General features: G+C 42.1%; 2 protein-coding genes across 2 annotated transcripts; one reads left to right on the forward strand and one right to left on the reverse strand.

Annotated features, from left to right (window-relative positions):
- Positions 1-1,304: 1,304 nt before the first annotated feature.
- On the reverse strand, positions 1,305-10,060 carry ccnc (cyclin C). The gene is made up of 12 exons (XM_084000409.1): positions 9,943-10,060; positions 9,473-9,579; positions 9,171-9,255; positions 8,620-8,689; positions 8,441-8,492; positions 8,173-8,228; positions 4,846-4,881; positions 4,666-4,757; positions 4,481-4,548; positions 4,289-4,368; positions 3,972-4,090; positions 1,305-3,008 (listed from the first exon to the last, which is right to left on the reverse strand). The coding sequence occupies exons 1-12, from the start codon at positions 9,972-9,974 to the stop codon at positions 2,954-2,956; spliced, it is 852 nt and encodes a 283-aa protein (XP_083856535.1). The 5' UTR covers positions 9,975-10,060; the 3' UTR covers positions 1,305-2,953.
- A 416-nt stretch (positions 10,061-10,476) lies between these two features.
- On the forward strand, positions 10,477-14,770 carry ngs (notochord granular surface; the record flags this gene model as incomplete). The annotated part of the gene is given in 13 exon segments (XM_084001276.1): positions 10,477-10,584; positions 10,587-10,629; positions 10,632-10,833; positions 11,234-11,399; positions 11,627-11,776; positions 11,898-12,017; positions 12,130-12,225; positions 12,602-12,736; positions 12,924-13,034; positions 13,124-13,234; positions 13,320-13,444; positions 14,246-14,572; positions 14,677-14,770. Coding segments are annotated over 13 exon segments (1,788 nt in total).
- Between the last annotated feature and the right edge of the window lie 306 nt (positions 14,771-15,076).

A 15,076-nucleotide genomic window follows, 5' to 3' on the forward strand; every position in this document is an offset into this window, starting at 1 on the left:
GGGTGGGGGGCGACTGGACGAGCAGCGGCCGACTGGACACAAGCGTCCCGCCCGGGGCTTGTCCCCGCAGCGGGGTCGACATCCTCCGCAGCCCGCTCGGAGCTCGCAGATTCTGGCCTCCCCACCGCCACTGTCAAGTCATACAGAATAAACAACGGAGCTTCCGGTTACTCATTTCAAAATAAAAGGACATTTTGAGCTGGTGTTTTGCAATAGTTTTGGAAAAATATCAAATAAACACAAATCTCTAAGTGAACAGTTGTGCAGTTGCTTACCACATGATGTTGATTTTGAACTTAATGTGATGGTATAGGAGGATTATGGTAGTAAACTGATCCAACACATAGCCCGGCCCCAGACCAGCTGCCAGGATCCACAGCAAATAGCATTAAAAGGTGTGGTGGTCATTTGACAGCTACACTTGCAGGGTAAGAGGCAACAGGGTCTTTGAGACAGATGTAGGCTAGTTGGAGGGACAGCTGTCAGAAGTAGCAGTAGTACTATGGATACTTGATCTATTTTCTTTTCTTTTTTTTAAATTATTATTATTTTGCTCCTTCTTTTAACTCTGTGTTTTTTGTTTTTATGCTGTTTTATGCTGTTCTTTAAAAAAAAAGCTGTATCTTTATGTAAAGCACATTGAGTTGCCTTGGTATGAAATGCGCTATACTGTAAATAAAGATGCCTTGCCTTACCTTGTCATTATACTCCAGAATGTAGTATACACACAAACTATTTGCAGGCGTTCAATAATGTCACCACTCTTTTCTAAATGAACGATTAAAACTTTTACTTTGAAGGAAGCATAATGTGACTTACAGTACTCTTTCCGGTGCTCCCGTTGTGCTTCATGCATCTGAAGTGACGTCACGGGGACTGGCTGTACCTATGGTCCAAACTCCTAGAGGAAGCTGCTGGTAAATACATCCCCTGATAACATTCAATCATTCAATAATTTAACTCAGAATTTCCAAATCACAAATCCAAACAGTGTAATTTATCTGGAGTGCTGTGCTCACTCTAACTTTATCTCACGTCTATTATACATGTTGTCAATATCAAAACTGATATGTAAGGTGTTACATGTTCTTTGAGTTCACCAGTAGGGGTCCTCAAGTGACATTGAGTTAGGTAAAAGGACTGTGTATGACAACATCCTGGATGATTCCCCAAAGTCCTTTACATACTTTATGAACCTGACATAACAGCTTGAATAACACTAGTGACCCGCATTGTTTTTGCACATCTTACATTTTATTAGCGTAATTGATCCTCCAAAAATGATAGATGACATAAACTTTCAAGTAAAACAATTTTGGGAAATGTTTTAAATCAGAACTAGTGGGAATAGTACAGTGTGGTGAAGCCCTCTTATTTTCAGGCCCATTCATGTGAACAGTCACATAACAGATCGAAGAGGTGGGAAATAACTAACTAACTAACTCTAACCTTCACCTCTAGCTATTCATCCAGTATAATAAAGTGACATTAGGTGGCCTTTAACAGGATGTTTGTGCCCCTGTTTAAAAGGTTTTCTGACAGAGACAGGTGCACAGGAAGCCACTGAGGGGGAAAATACAATGAATCCGATTAATGCAACAACATTAATCCCTAAAAGACATTTTACAGTTCACCTGAATGGGACAATGTGCTATTATGAACGCTTTCCTCTGTAACCAGCAGCTTTTATTTTGTAAGGCTTTCAAAGCACCTTGTTTTGAGTACATCCACACACAGCTCCCACTGCATTACATCACAAAAATATAGACTTCTACAGGTATATGCACACATATTGCCACAATTCAATGATTACATAGATGGCAGCAAGTAAATAAAAATAAGAATTAATCAAATTACAAATGAATGAAAAAAAAACAGCTTTACACAAGACATTATTCTACAACTAAAGCAGAATAAATGAAGAAATAATTACAATAAAAAACAGAAGCTGTGCAGCAGGCAAAACCAACAGTGAAACAAAAAGGAGCACTTTCATCTGAAGCACAAGTACGAAGCTAAACCAGCTCATAATTTCCATCACTTTCCTTAATTAAGCAAAAAACTACGGAAAATAATATAAATGAACAAAAAATATAAGGCTATTTACACCAGGGAGGGGAGAATGGGAGGAAGGAAGTGGAGCTGTCATGATTCAAAACAGTAAATTCTTGTTAAAAGAGCTCATTTCTACCTGATAGAGGAGCTTCTTTTGGGTTTTTCCTGCCAAAGTTCATGATAAATCATCAGAGGGCAGGGGTATCCAATCAAGTCACAGTTGCACAGGGCGAATCAGCCAATCAGATCCACTCTTTAAAACAGCACAAGATCAAATTATTTTACAGAGAAGACTACTGTACTATAGAGTCCCTGAGGAATGAAAACCCACCCAGACTGGCTGCTCACATGTTGTACACACACAGACACACACATGCATACACAGTACTTGTGATCAAGTTTTCTCGAATCCCACGGAGGTCTGCGTCAGATGCTGCGCCCCGCTGGATGTTCAAGGATCTCAGGATCATCAAAATGACAAGTTTCCACCGCCCCCCATACACTTCTCCCACCAGTTTACCCATCATTCCCAGCTTCCCTCTCCCCTCTCCCCTAAAATGTTCCTCAGCTTTAGTTTGTTTTCAAGTCTGTAGCAGAGTCGAGTGGCCTCACCCAGACAACAAAGCTGCTGTCGCCAACCTGCTGCCCGCTGCAGGCCTTTCATTGGCTGCTTGCTCAATCCATATAAACCCATGGTGATCAGAGAGACAGAAAGTGAAGACGTGGGTCTCTGCGTGTGTTGGGGGTGTCAGTCGAAGATGAAGGGACATCTTGGTCAGCAGACATGTGTGATTTTCCCCGACTGGCACTGCAAAGTTTGTGCTGTGTGACATTTTATAAAAGGTCCACCCTTCTCTGCATCAACATAACAGATCCCCATGGAAACACAGACACCACACTAAGACTGGCTGTAGGAGTTGCTTTGGTTCCCATTGGAGCTCTGGTCACTCTCACTAGAGACAGGGCAGAGGAAAACATGGGAACTTTCTATCACACATGAAAACCTAATCTCTTTACAGTCAAAATGAAGTTAGCTGCAGCTGGGAGGAATTAAGACTGCAAAAAACTTAGGAATTCAATAAGTGAATAAGATGAATTTACTTAAAGGGATAGTTCAACATTTTGGCAAATTCGCCTATTGCCAGAATCCAGATAGTCATACGGGTAGGTTCATTACCTTTAATTGTTGGTGCATGTTGTTTTTAGATCGGCGGGGCAGAGACGCGAGCTGCTCAGCCAATGCAACGGAGGCAAACAGTACTTTTGCCTTTCCCTCATCAAACTCATCAAATACATAATCCAACAACTCCAAAACACTCACATGGAGAAGTTTTGATCAACACATTTGCCACACCATGAAATAATAATGGAACATTACGAGTTGTTTTCTAAACAAAAGCATAGCTGGAAGCCCAGAACTACATCCCAGACACCGCTGCTCGGCGGAGTGCCTTCAAAAACACCAGTAGTTCTGAGTATTTGCTTCATGTGTCGTGATGTTACATAATTACGTTATTATTTCAAAGCGTGGTGAATGTGCAGATAACAACTTGTCCGCGAGAGCATTTGAATTGTTGGATTGTGTATTTAGTTTGCTGAGGGAAAGGCAAAAATACCGTTTGCCTCCATTGCATTAGCTGAGCAGCTCGTGTCTCTGCCCTGCCGATCTAAAAACAACTTGCGCTGACAATTAAAGGGAATACTACTACTCCTAAGACTATAGGGATTATGGCAATTGGCAAATATACAAAATGTTGAACTATTCCTTTAAGTAAAACCAGCTTCATGTTAATGGTTCACTGTGCTCACTGTGTTTTATTTAATTAGCAACAGTCCATCAAATAAAGTTTAGAAGATCTGTGATCTATGAATAACGAAACCACTAGAGTTGATACACTGATCGAAATCAGAGTTACCTGTTGGGAGGGGGTTTGGGTTTAGGCATCTTGTTAAGCACAGCAGCTATCTCCTTTCTGTCGTCAAAGTTTTTCCACTGGTCGTACAGTTTGAGAATGACACGGATAATCTCCAGGATCTTAACAGAAAATACACAAATTAACTCATCGCAAATCACAGATGACACTCCAAGAAGATAAATAAAGCTTCACAGTGTAAACACATCAGAGGCAGGAGACCTGGGGAATGTCTAACACTTCATTTTGTTGCCTTGAAAGCAAAAAGCTGTGTAAGTATTTTTAAAATGTAAGTGTTTGGGTAGTGAGGGTAGTCTTACTTTGTCCATGTCAACAGAGAGCTCTGCAAACCACTGCCTGGCATCTTTCTGTTGTACAACACAGGCGACATGCAGACAGGCTGTGGGCAGAGAAGACAAACAACTGATCATGTTACATCTAATAAAGATTGTTTTAAGTCAATAACTACGTTACACGAGCAGCAATGAGAAATATATAGGGACAGATCTTACCCAGGGCAATCATGAAGGGAGGGTAGAGCAGACACAGATCTGTCCTGTATGTGTCATTCACTATTCGCCTGGAACAGACACATGACAGCACAGTGAGCGAGGAGAACTATTCAACCTACTTTCTTTATATCAATATTTTCTATGGCAAAAGCTACAATTAAAAGTCTCAGATGATGGTGTGGTACCAGGCCAGAGGCAGAAGCATGTCCTCCTGTCCCATGTCCTGCACATACTGCAGCAGTGGTCTGTAGGGGTGGTACACGATCAGGCAGCAGTCCTGAAACATAACACAGATCAGATGATGGGTTCATCCAGACAACCAACCCAGACACAGTACATACAGATCCAGATCTGGTTCTACTCACCATCAACTCCAGAAGGTAGAACTCACATTCTAATATCTATAAAGACACACATCAAAATCTCATCATTAAAATGAATTTATTAAAAATACAACACTATCAAAAAATGTTTTATTACTTTTTGCACATCTGGATGAAGGACTACAGATACACACACCTGTCAATACCCCCACAAAAACCAATGCTATCAACTATAGGAAAAAACAGGGTTCCCACTCTTTTATTGAAATCATTTTCCAGGACTTTTCCAAGACATTTTCAGCTGCTACAGTGTGACAGACGGGTGGCAACTGCCATTCCGACATCCCACCAGTCCGACATAGGCCTCTAATTGTCTATCAAATGTCCCATCATTCCGACAAATTTTGCCTCCTATGGTCGGAACGACGGTATTTTCTCCCTTTTTTAACCATTCTGTCTTTCCGACAATTCCTTTAATAGCGTATTTTTTCCCCAAAAGATTTTGCACTGGTTGTGCTTAGGCAATGATGAAAGGAGTTGGTAAAGTTTAGTAAAAAGACCAGGTCGAGGCTAGACAGGCCAGATAGATAGATAGAGTCCAGAAGTAGAGAGTCCTAAATAAGTAGGAGAGAGTCACCTGTTAAGTGACGCACATTTCCTTATATTGAAAGCCTTGTCGGAATGGTGGTATGTCGGAGTGGTGGGATGTCGGAATGACAGCATGTAACCCTGACAGACATGTTATTACCCCATACACTAATACAGTACATCCCGCATCCCATTCATGCTTGGGAGAAGTTATAGTTTGACAGTTGTACCTTATTTTGTACATTTAACCAGTTGGTTTCTATGTTTATTATCTTCTCTCACTTCTCTGTCTGATTTACAGATATGCAACCTACAGTATGGCTCTAACTCATTTATTGAAATAATCTCTTCCGTGCTTAGAAATTAAGACAAATTTATCAAAACATGTTGTTTTTGTTTTTAAACCACACCTATAACAGCTCTCTGTCACTATCTATTTGTCACTCAGCAGAGGAGACAACAGGTCCAACACTGGAAACAATCATCAACTCAAAGTCTCTAGTTTTCTCACTAGGCACTTCTTTGGAAAAGAAATCCTTGGTGGGGTCTGAAAAGTCAAACAGAGCTCTGGTAGCTGATGTTATGATGTGATAAATAAATAATTCTCCAGGACTTTTGACCTTTTTTCTAAATTTTCATGTGTTTTCCATGGCTGGAAAATTGGTCAACCAGGTTTTCTAGGTTTTCCAGGACGTGTAGGAAGGGAACCCTGAAAAAATATGCTTTTTCTGCTTGCCCTCACCATATAGCTTAACTACTACATCTGTAAAGTGGACATGAACATTAATGTGTAGGACTTGCAGCGCCCCGCTAACTTGTTCTATACCATGTGAGCCGCTCCCTCTTTTTATCACTTCATGGTGTCTGTCTATAAATAATAGTTAACACAGCTTTTTGGACAGGCAGTGTGTCAGGGCAGCCCTGGTGACGCCCTCACAATTTGGTGGAAATGCTGGATAAAAAAAATCCTGCGCTTCACACCACAGTGAGAGATGCTGTGCAGAATGAATGTGTGCACAACTGCACACAGGTGGCCACGGTCCAACCCTCCTCAGTCCTCACACGGCAGCAGAGCTTTTAATCACAGGACTGTGAACGTTAGTTGTGGAATCTCACATATTGATAGACACTAATGTGGCAACACTGTGTTGGTATGCTGTAATGTAGCACGGCAGTGCATAAATAACTCTGCAGAGGAAACAGGAAAACAACTAGCATACATGATTCACTGGCACATGGATATAGGAATGCTTTAACTAGTCCATTAGTCTGTTTGTTTTACTGTTTAATGTCTATATGTAGAATGACACTACTCTATTACTACTCTGCTATTTTACTATTTTACTACTCTATTACTACTCTGCTATTTTACTATTTTACTACTCTATTACTACTCTGCTATTTTATCCTTATTTGCACCTTGCTTAACTCATTGGCTGCCATTGACGTCTATAGACGTCAATCTAATTACAACCGTTCACTGCCATTGACGTCGATAGACGTCAATTGCGTTTTTCAACGGGAAGGGCTGGAGGACGGTCTGGCGGAGCTTGTCCATCAATATCAGGCTTGTAAACTAGTGTAATGACGTGTAGGTGCCCTGTAGGCCCTGTAGGTGGCAGCAGTGCCCTCTTTGGATGAGAGATCAGCATTGATTATGAGAAGAAGAAGCGAGATGACAAGAGATATGCTAAAGAAACTTATGCACGGAGCGGAGCCTATGTGTTCCGCACGTCGGCACATTATGTACCGTGTGTGTCGCGGTAGTTCGGAAAGGAAGAGGGTCGCGATCGTGAGAAAACGACGGAGATCATTGAAAAAGACACCGACGACCGACACCGACGCTGGACACCGGCGATCAAGCCGGGCCGAGCGGCCGGTGAGAGCAGCAGCTGACGGTGCGTCACCACAGACCAGAGCCCAGCTCAACTGACGGCTCGGTGGACGTGAACCGAGCGATTCCGTCCGGATCAACCAGGAGCAGCAGAGACTCGTCCCCACGCTCCAGAAAGACATGAAGGTAATAATATAATACATCAATGGTAAAAATAATAAAATAAACTAACTTGCTAGCGAGCTAACTTTTACTGCTTAGAGGGCGGATCGCTTTGATCGGAAAGGTTAAAAAAAAAAAAAACTCCACATCACACTTGACTACATCTAAGAGATGTATTTTTATGGTAATTCTATATATTTCTATAATTTACAGGTGGTGGATCGAGCAGTGGTCGACCATGGGGCAGAGGTCATGTGACAGCTACAAACGTACAAAAAAGTTAATGCATTTTTACTGATATTTGTAAATAAATTATTATTTTGCCATCAAAAGTCCTTTCTCAGTGTTGTTTTTGTTGTTTTATAGAAGGAGAACACTGTTCAGATGTGTGAGGTGTCACTAAAGCAAAAAATATCAACGTCAAAGTCACTGTTCTGCTTGATATGTTTCTTTCCACAAAAAGCTTGTTTTCTCAGTGTTTTGGTCAAAAACTGCTGTTTTTGGCGAAACCAGCCTACGTTCTACTGCTGTTTACAAAAGAACGGAAAAAGGTAGAAACAAACTTTTTTTCCTATTGAACAAAGAGAGTCTACTCTTTCTCTTGGTAGTTTCGGTGTTTATATAGTCATAGAACACAATATTCTGTGGGTCTTATAAGATCGTTCAAAATGCTCTAAAACGGCTGGCAGTATGGGGCTCTCTGATCTGAAAATGGCTGGCAGCCAATGAGTTAACAACAACTAATGTCATAAATGTCATAAACTGTAACAAAGCTTTTTACTCACATGATTCATTCTGTAAGGGAATTCCTTTGGGAAGGCATAGGAGAACCTTGTTTTCACTGATGAAGAGCAAACAAAACAAAACAAAATCATTCTCTCTCCACTGCAGGGAAAGGTGCTATACTCACAAGTTAAGTAAATTCATTCATTCATTTCATTTATTTATTAAGGACTGCATAACAAGTCGGCAGAATTTGCTTTCGGCACAGCATAGTACTGGCACATAGTACTGTGTGGCACCAAACATATAGTAATGACAGCTGTCACTTACACACAGATGTTGCTGCAGAGATCAGCCTGGTATTAGACACAACTCCGAATTCCTGCAAGGATAAATTATGAAAACATGGAATGTCAAAAATTGAATGCGCTCATTCCGTCATTTAGATTCACCCAGGATGTTAAAATGTGCTACTGTACGATAACTGTATTGCAAAGAAACTTCTATACCTCAACTTTGGAAGCCAGGAAAACACAGGTAGGAGCCATGAGCACTGGGTCTATACTTTTCAGGGAATATCTGCAAGCAATAAATAATAAATAATTATCAACTGAGTGAGACAAAATCACAACAACTGAAAATAAAGATCTCTGAAAGACAACTTCAGATCTTACAGTTTCCTCACAAAATGGACAATGGGCAAAGTTCCCACTAGATGGCCAACAGGGTTACATTTATGAAACCCTACAATAAACATAGTAGTACATAAATAATTTTGACAAAGGCTTGAATTTAAGTGAGCCGATAAAACTTATCACAGACAGTACAACTAATAAAACTAAATGGTCTACAACCCCTTATACTGTACCATTAGGTATTCTTGAATATACTGGATAATATAGTGGTATAATGGATACTGTGAAAATACGATGTCATCCATGTTGTACCCTAAATGTTGTTTGCCTTAACAAGATTAAACTATTCCATTGATCAGGATAATAAATACACATCATGTAATTTAAATACAGAACAGCTATATCCATCTCTTCCTCTGTCTTACCTGGCATAGAAACGTTTGAAGTAGACAGTTGCAGTGGCAATGACCTGCTGCCTCAGCTTCAGGTGTTCCCCTAAAGCCTGGATCACTGACAGAGAGGAAGACAAAGATCACAGTTCACCTTTTATACACGCAAATACATATACATACAGATCAATCTCAGTTCTGTATACGGTATCAACAGTACTGTATGGGCAGATGTGGTGCTGTGTAACAGATGGTGTAAAACTGAACGTAGAGTCAGGCGAAGAAACATCAAAGACGGTTTTATCTTTGGAAACATTAGGCGACACAATTATAAATACCATTGGCAAAGAAGATCTGCAGCTTCCAGTACTCCTCCTCTGTGAGAAACTTCAGGTCCTTCTGTCGCTCTTTCATCAAGTCCTGTTTGTCCAGGACCCACTGCAGACTGTACAATATAAAATACACATCATCATTCAAACTGAAGAGTTTGTCAAACTGAGAGCAGCCAAGCTAGCGGGTAGCACAACAACATCACAACATACTGCACTGCTTGTCGAACACGTTACATCCCGAGGCATGAAAACTGGAAAAGCGAAGGTCTAGTTACATTTATAAAAACAACATGAGTATGAATACCGTCCTCTCTGTGTGTGTTAACATCTTTTCTTTTCTGTCTTTACAGCAGCAGGAGTTGAGTAGACAGCTAACGTCTCCGTCCGATGCCGCTTAAACACAGCTAGGCCTCACAACAAACACGGTCATTTACAAAGTAACGACATAACATGTCAAATATTCAGTATAAACTTACTAATGGGAACTTTGCCAGAAGTTTCCCGCCATCTCGTAACAGTTGAGGTAGAGAAGAACACTTAAAACTGTTGTTTTTTCGTACAAAGAAGTGAAATACCACAGGCAAAACAGTTGCGCTAAGCAGACACTGGAGTGACATGAAAACTCCTCCGGCCTCTCAATAGAGCGGTAACGAAGATTGGTTCCGCCCCAAAATCTAGAGGTTTGGTTAAAATGTATCATTTTACTTTTATCACTCTGTTCGATATATGCATTTTCGTAATTTTAATGTTAAATTCAATTGTAATAAAGGGTAATAAGATGCGACAAAATCAAGAGCTATGAAATAATATTCATTATGAATCACCATAAAATAGGCCTAAAACATAAAATGTGCTGTCATAGAGGCTGTGCAGTTTATGTGGGTAAAAATAGGCTACATTACATGACATTACATCATGTGTTTTAGTGTGGTGGAGAATTTCACAATCATAAAATTGAGATTCTTTCAACCCTCCTTTAATAAATCAATTTCTTGACCTAAGTGTGATAAATGTTTGTAACCTCGGGGCTGGTGAGGTTCAACATTCCTCTGCAGTGCTGTGGGAAGGGCCCAGCAGCCTATAAAGACACCAGCACCTCAGCTGAAGGTGTTACAGAGTAGACCAGTGTCTAGTTGAAGTTGCAGCACTTGGCCTACAGGAGAAGTCACCATGAGTCGCAGTCCAGAGAGGATGTCTTCATACCGCCGTCATTTCGAGGGCACCCTGGCCGCCCCCACCACCTACCAGCTGCGGGTGTCCAGTCCCTCTCCTACCCGCAGAGAGACCCGCCACCGGTCTGCCAGCTTCACAAGAAGTAGTGGGACGATGGGGCGCATGGCCCTCTCCAGTAAGGCTCGCATGACCAGGTGGGTCACCTGTTGTTGATCTTCTGTGGAGCATTCAGAAATTTGTGCAGATTGATCTGAATGTTTTATGAGTAGAAGTATTAGATAGGCTACTATTTTATTGAGATCACTTGATATTATGACCTCAGGTTTTCAATAGAGCTACAGAGGTTGGAATAAGAAAAGAACATGAACAGTTTTGATACACACTGAGAGCTACAGTATGAGGTGGTGAACTGACAAAAGAAAATGTAGGCGAGTTGAGTAGCCTACAGAGGCATTTTGATTGGCACCTCCAGTAAATTAGTATAAGTGCCTGAATATCAAGCAGCTAGTGGATCAGTCTTTGTTAAAAGTGAAAAAATACATATAATCAAAAAACAATGATTCATCTGTCAGTTCCCTCCTCTGCTCCTGTCAGCAGTGTCAGTATGGGAGCACTGTGCTTTGGTATGTCCATGGGACTCGGGCCAAAACTGGACCTGGATGCGGCTGCAGCAGAGAACCATGACTTCATGACCACTCGGACCAACGAGAGACAGGAGATGGTGGCCCTTAATGACCGCCTGGCAGCTTATATTGAAAAGGCAAGAGGCCCCTCACCCCATACATGGATACATACACCTTTGTTTACTGGTCAAAGATGTTTTCAGTTGTTTGTGATTCATTCTCATTTCTTGTCACCTGAACATGAAATCAAACCTAATTTAGGCATTTTGCACCAACTGTTCCTGAATGATGCCAAATAACAGATGACGACTTTGTATCAGCTTGTGATCATCAAGTTTGTTAATTTGTTTCTTCCTCTCTGTAGGTGCGAACACTGGAGTCGAAGAACAAGGTGCTGGAGGCTGAGATTGAGGCCCTGAAGGGTCGCCATGTCCGGCCCTCGGGCCTCAGACAGCTGTATGAATCCCAGCTGAGGGAGCTCAACAGGGAGGCCGAGCAGATGAGAGGCCAGAGGGTGAGAGGCTGAACACAGCATATGATCATGTTGTGATGATGAGTGTTGCCAGACTTTCTGGTCGTCTTACTGGAGCTCCGTTCCACTCCGTTATCTACAATTTGATCCTTGGTCTGCACAGGACATGTCTTTGGCTGCCACTGAGGCCATGGTGGGCCGGTTGGATGCACTGAAGGCCAAATACAATGAAGCTGTCGAGGCCAGGAAGAAGACAGAGTATGACATTGAAGCGCTACGTCCTGTAAGACTTGAAAGCTGTATTTCTTAGTTTCATGATAGGAATTCAAAGCTGTAATGTCACAGATCGCTCATGCACAGATTATCCAACTGTCCAACTATCCAATCTTTCCCAGGATGTAGATAAAGCTACCTCAGCCCGGATTGCTCTGGAGAAGCAGCTGGAGAACCTGGAGAGTGAGCTGGTCTTCCTGCAGAGAGTTCAGAAAGAGGTATGTGTCTCTGTCCACTGTCTGTCCATCCACAGCATACCATGCTATGAGTCAGTGTCTGGTGGCTGGTTCATCATTAATGGTTTAATGGGCTGGTAATTATCACTATGACAGGTTATAATTAAATTGAAAGCTTGTTGATAGATTGAGTAAGAACATCAACATGGTAATTATCAGAGTGGTGTGAGGGCTCATGAGCTTATAACTAACTTGAACTGTGGAGTGGTTCAATGATCCTTACTTAATGACGTTCCCTCACATTCATATATTTGACTAAAGCAAGAAAAGGTTTATAGAGCAACATTTTACATGAATTTGAAAAACAAACCTGTGTTTTGATCTCTTCTCACATGGGTTGTTTATGATTCACTGAAAGGAAATTGAGGAGCTCATGCAGCAGATCTATTCATCAGTCACCAAGGTGGACGTGACATTCGGCCTCCCAGACCTCTCCTCTGCTCTGAGGCAGATTCAGTCTCAGTATGACAGCATCGCCGCCAAAAACCTACAGGTAAAGGTTCAACTTTGGAGGGGCCTTTCTTTGTATATTTGGTTACTTTCTGTGCACGCAGTTAGAAAGCATCTGAAGGAACCGTGGAAAATACTGAGAAGGCTAAGGACATTTGTGTTTGCATTTAGACACCATTCAAGTAAAAGCATGTGCAGCTTTACAAAGTCTCATGTTCGCTCCTCTGCAGGAAATGGACGCATGGTACAAGACAAAGTTTCAGGACCTGAGCAACGCCTCCAGCAAACACTTTCAAAGTTTGCGAAGTGTGAAGGAAGAAATCGCAGGCTATAAGAAGGATGTGAGTGTGATATTTCTTCTCTGCTTTTTGGCAGGTACGACCACCTCTATGTGTGTTGTAAGCTGTGTGTTACATGTGTGTGTGTTTAGATCCTCAACAAGGAACGTGAACTGGAGGCACAGAAGACCAGAAATGAGTATCTGCAGGCACAGATCCGTGATGCAGCAGAGAAATACAAAAAGCGGGAGGAGGACTTACAGGTATGACGTGGCATTGGGCAGATTTATAATCATATATTTTCTTCTGTCTTAAAATTTAGCTTTTCTGTTTCATCTATTGCAACAGGAGCGCGTAGCAGCTATTAAACTGGATCTGAGGCTGACTAAGGAGAAGATAGCTCTGCTGCTGAGGGAATATCAGGATCTACTGAATGTCAAGATGGCTCTGGAGATTGAGATCACCACCTACAGGTGAAAAAACCAGACTGGTCCACCTGACCAGAGCAGATGACAAGGACATTTGTCCTCACGTTTAAAGGAATACTTCAACATTTTGGCAAATTTGCCTATTGCAATATTCCCTATAGTCATAGCAGTAGGTTCATTACCTCTAATTATCGGTGCATGTTGTTTTGAGATCAGCGGGGCAGAGACGTGAGCTACTCAGTGAACACAATGGAGGTGAATGGTACAGGTCCCCTGTCCCTCATAAAACTCATCAAATTCACAATCCAACCACTCCAAAACGCTCTGGTGGACAAGTTGTGACCTGCACATTCACCACGCTATGAAATAATCATGTGTAATTATGTAACATTACGACACACGAACCAGAACTACCTGCGCTTTTGAAATTACTCTGCCCAGCAGCCTTGTCTGGGATGTAGTTCTGGCTATGCATTTACCTCAAAAACAACTCAATCTCATAATGTTACATTATTATCTCATAGCGTGGTGAATGTGCAGGTCACAACTTGTCCACCAGAGCATTTTGGACTTGTTGGATTGTGTATTTGATGAGTTTTGAGGGACCGGGGACTACTGTATGTACCGTTAGCTGAGCAGCTCGCGTCTCTGCCCCATGGATCTCAAAGCAACTTGCACTGACAATTAAAGGTAATGAACCTTCCCCTATGACTATAGGGATTATGGCAATGGGCGAATTTGCCAAAATGTTGAACTATCCCTTGAATGATATTTATATAAAAAAAAATGTATAGAATATAAAATGGATAAATGTTTATGTACATCATTTTCTTCTGTGTTTGGCAGGAAGCTGATCGAGGGGGAAGACAGCCGTCTGAGCACCATGGTCCAAAACCTCTCCCTGTCCGGAGGCCTGCGTCTCACGTCCACTGTGAATACATGTGCAGCCTCAGCCTCAGCCTCAGCCTCAGCCTCAGCCTCAGCCTCAGCCTCAGCCTCAGCAGCGTCTTCAAAGCTGGGTGACACCCCCACTGACAACAGCATTAGCGGAGCTGAGAAGCCTGCAGGTTCTGGCTCAGGCCAGGTGGAAGCGGCCTCGTCAGACACTCAGGCAGACGGCAGCTCTGACCAACAGCCTACAGAGACGTCTGAGAGGAAGACGGTCCTCATCAGGTAGAGGTCAAACATCTGTGATAGTTGATCTTCTTAGTGGCCAAAAAATAAAGTGATCTTTCTTAATCTTCTTCTTCTTCTACCTGTTGCCCCCTTCTTCCCAGAACAGTTAAGACAGATGAGGAGACTTACGAGAGCAACACACAGGAGTGCACCATCATCATTTCTGGAGCAGCTGATGACACAGATGAAGAGTAACCCCCACCTCCCAGAATCTTCTCCAGCTGACTGTATGCTGTACACCGCCTCATGTCAAATTAGTCAGATTTTCTTTTTTAATACAAGAGACAACACAACGGTAGTGCTGCTAGAGGAGGAATCCCAACTGTAAGAGTTGTGTTCCACTGTGTCCCTTCACTCTGCTCTGCCTGCTTCTAACTCTTCAGCTTCTCCTGCCTCTCTGCTCATTAACCCTCCTGTGAGGCTGGGATGTGTGTTTGAAAGTAACTTAATAAAAAGCAAGAAAGCATAATTGTGGTTTTCATTTAAATCAACAGATGAGTA

This window comes from Trachurus trachurus, assembly GCF_905171665.1.
Source record: "Trachurus trachurus genome assembly, chromosome: 24".
Lineage (NCBI taxonomy): Eukaryota > Metazoa > Chordata > Actinopteri > Carangiformes > Carangidae > Trachurus > Trachurus trachurus.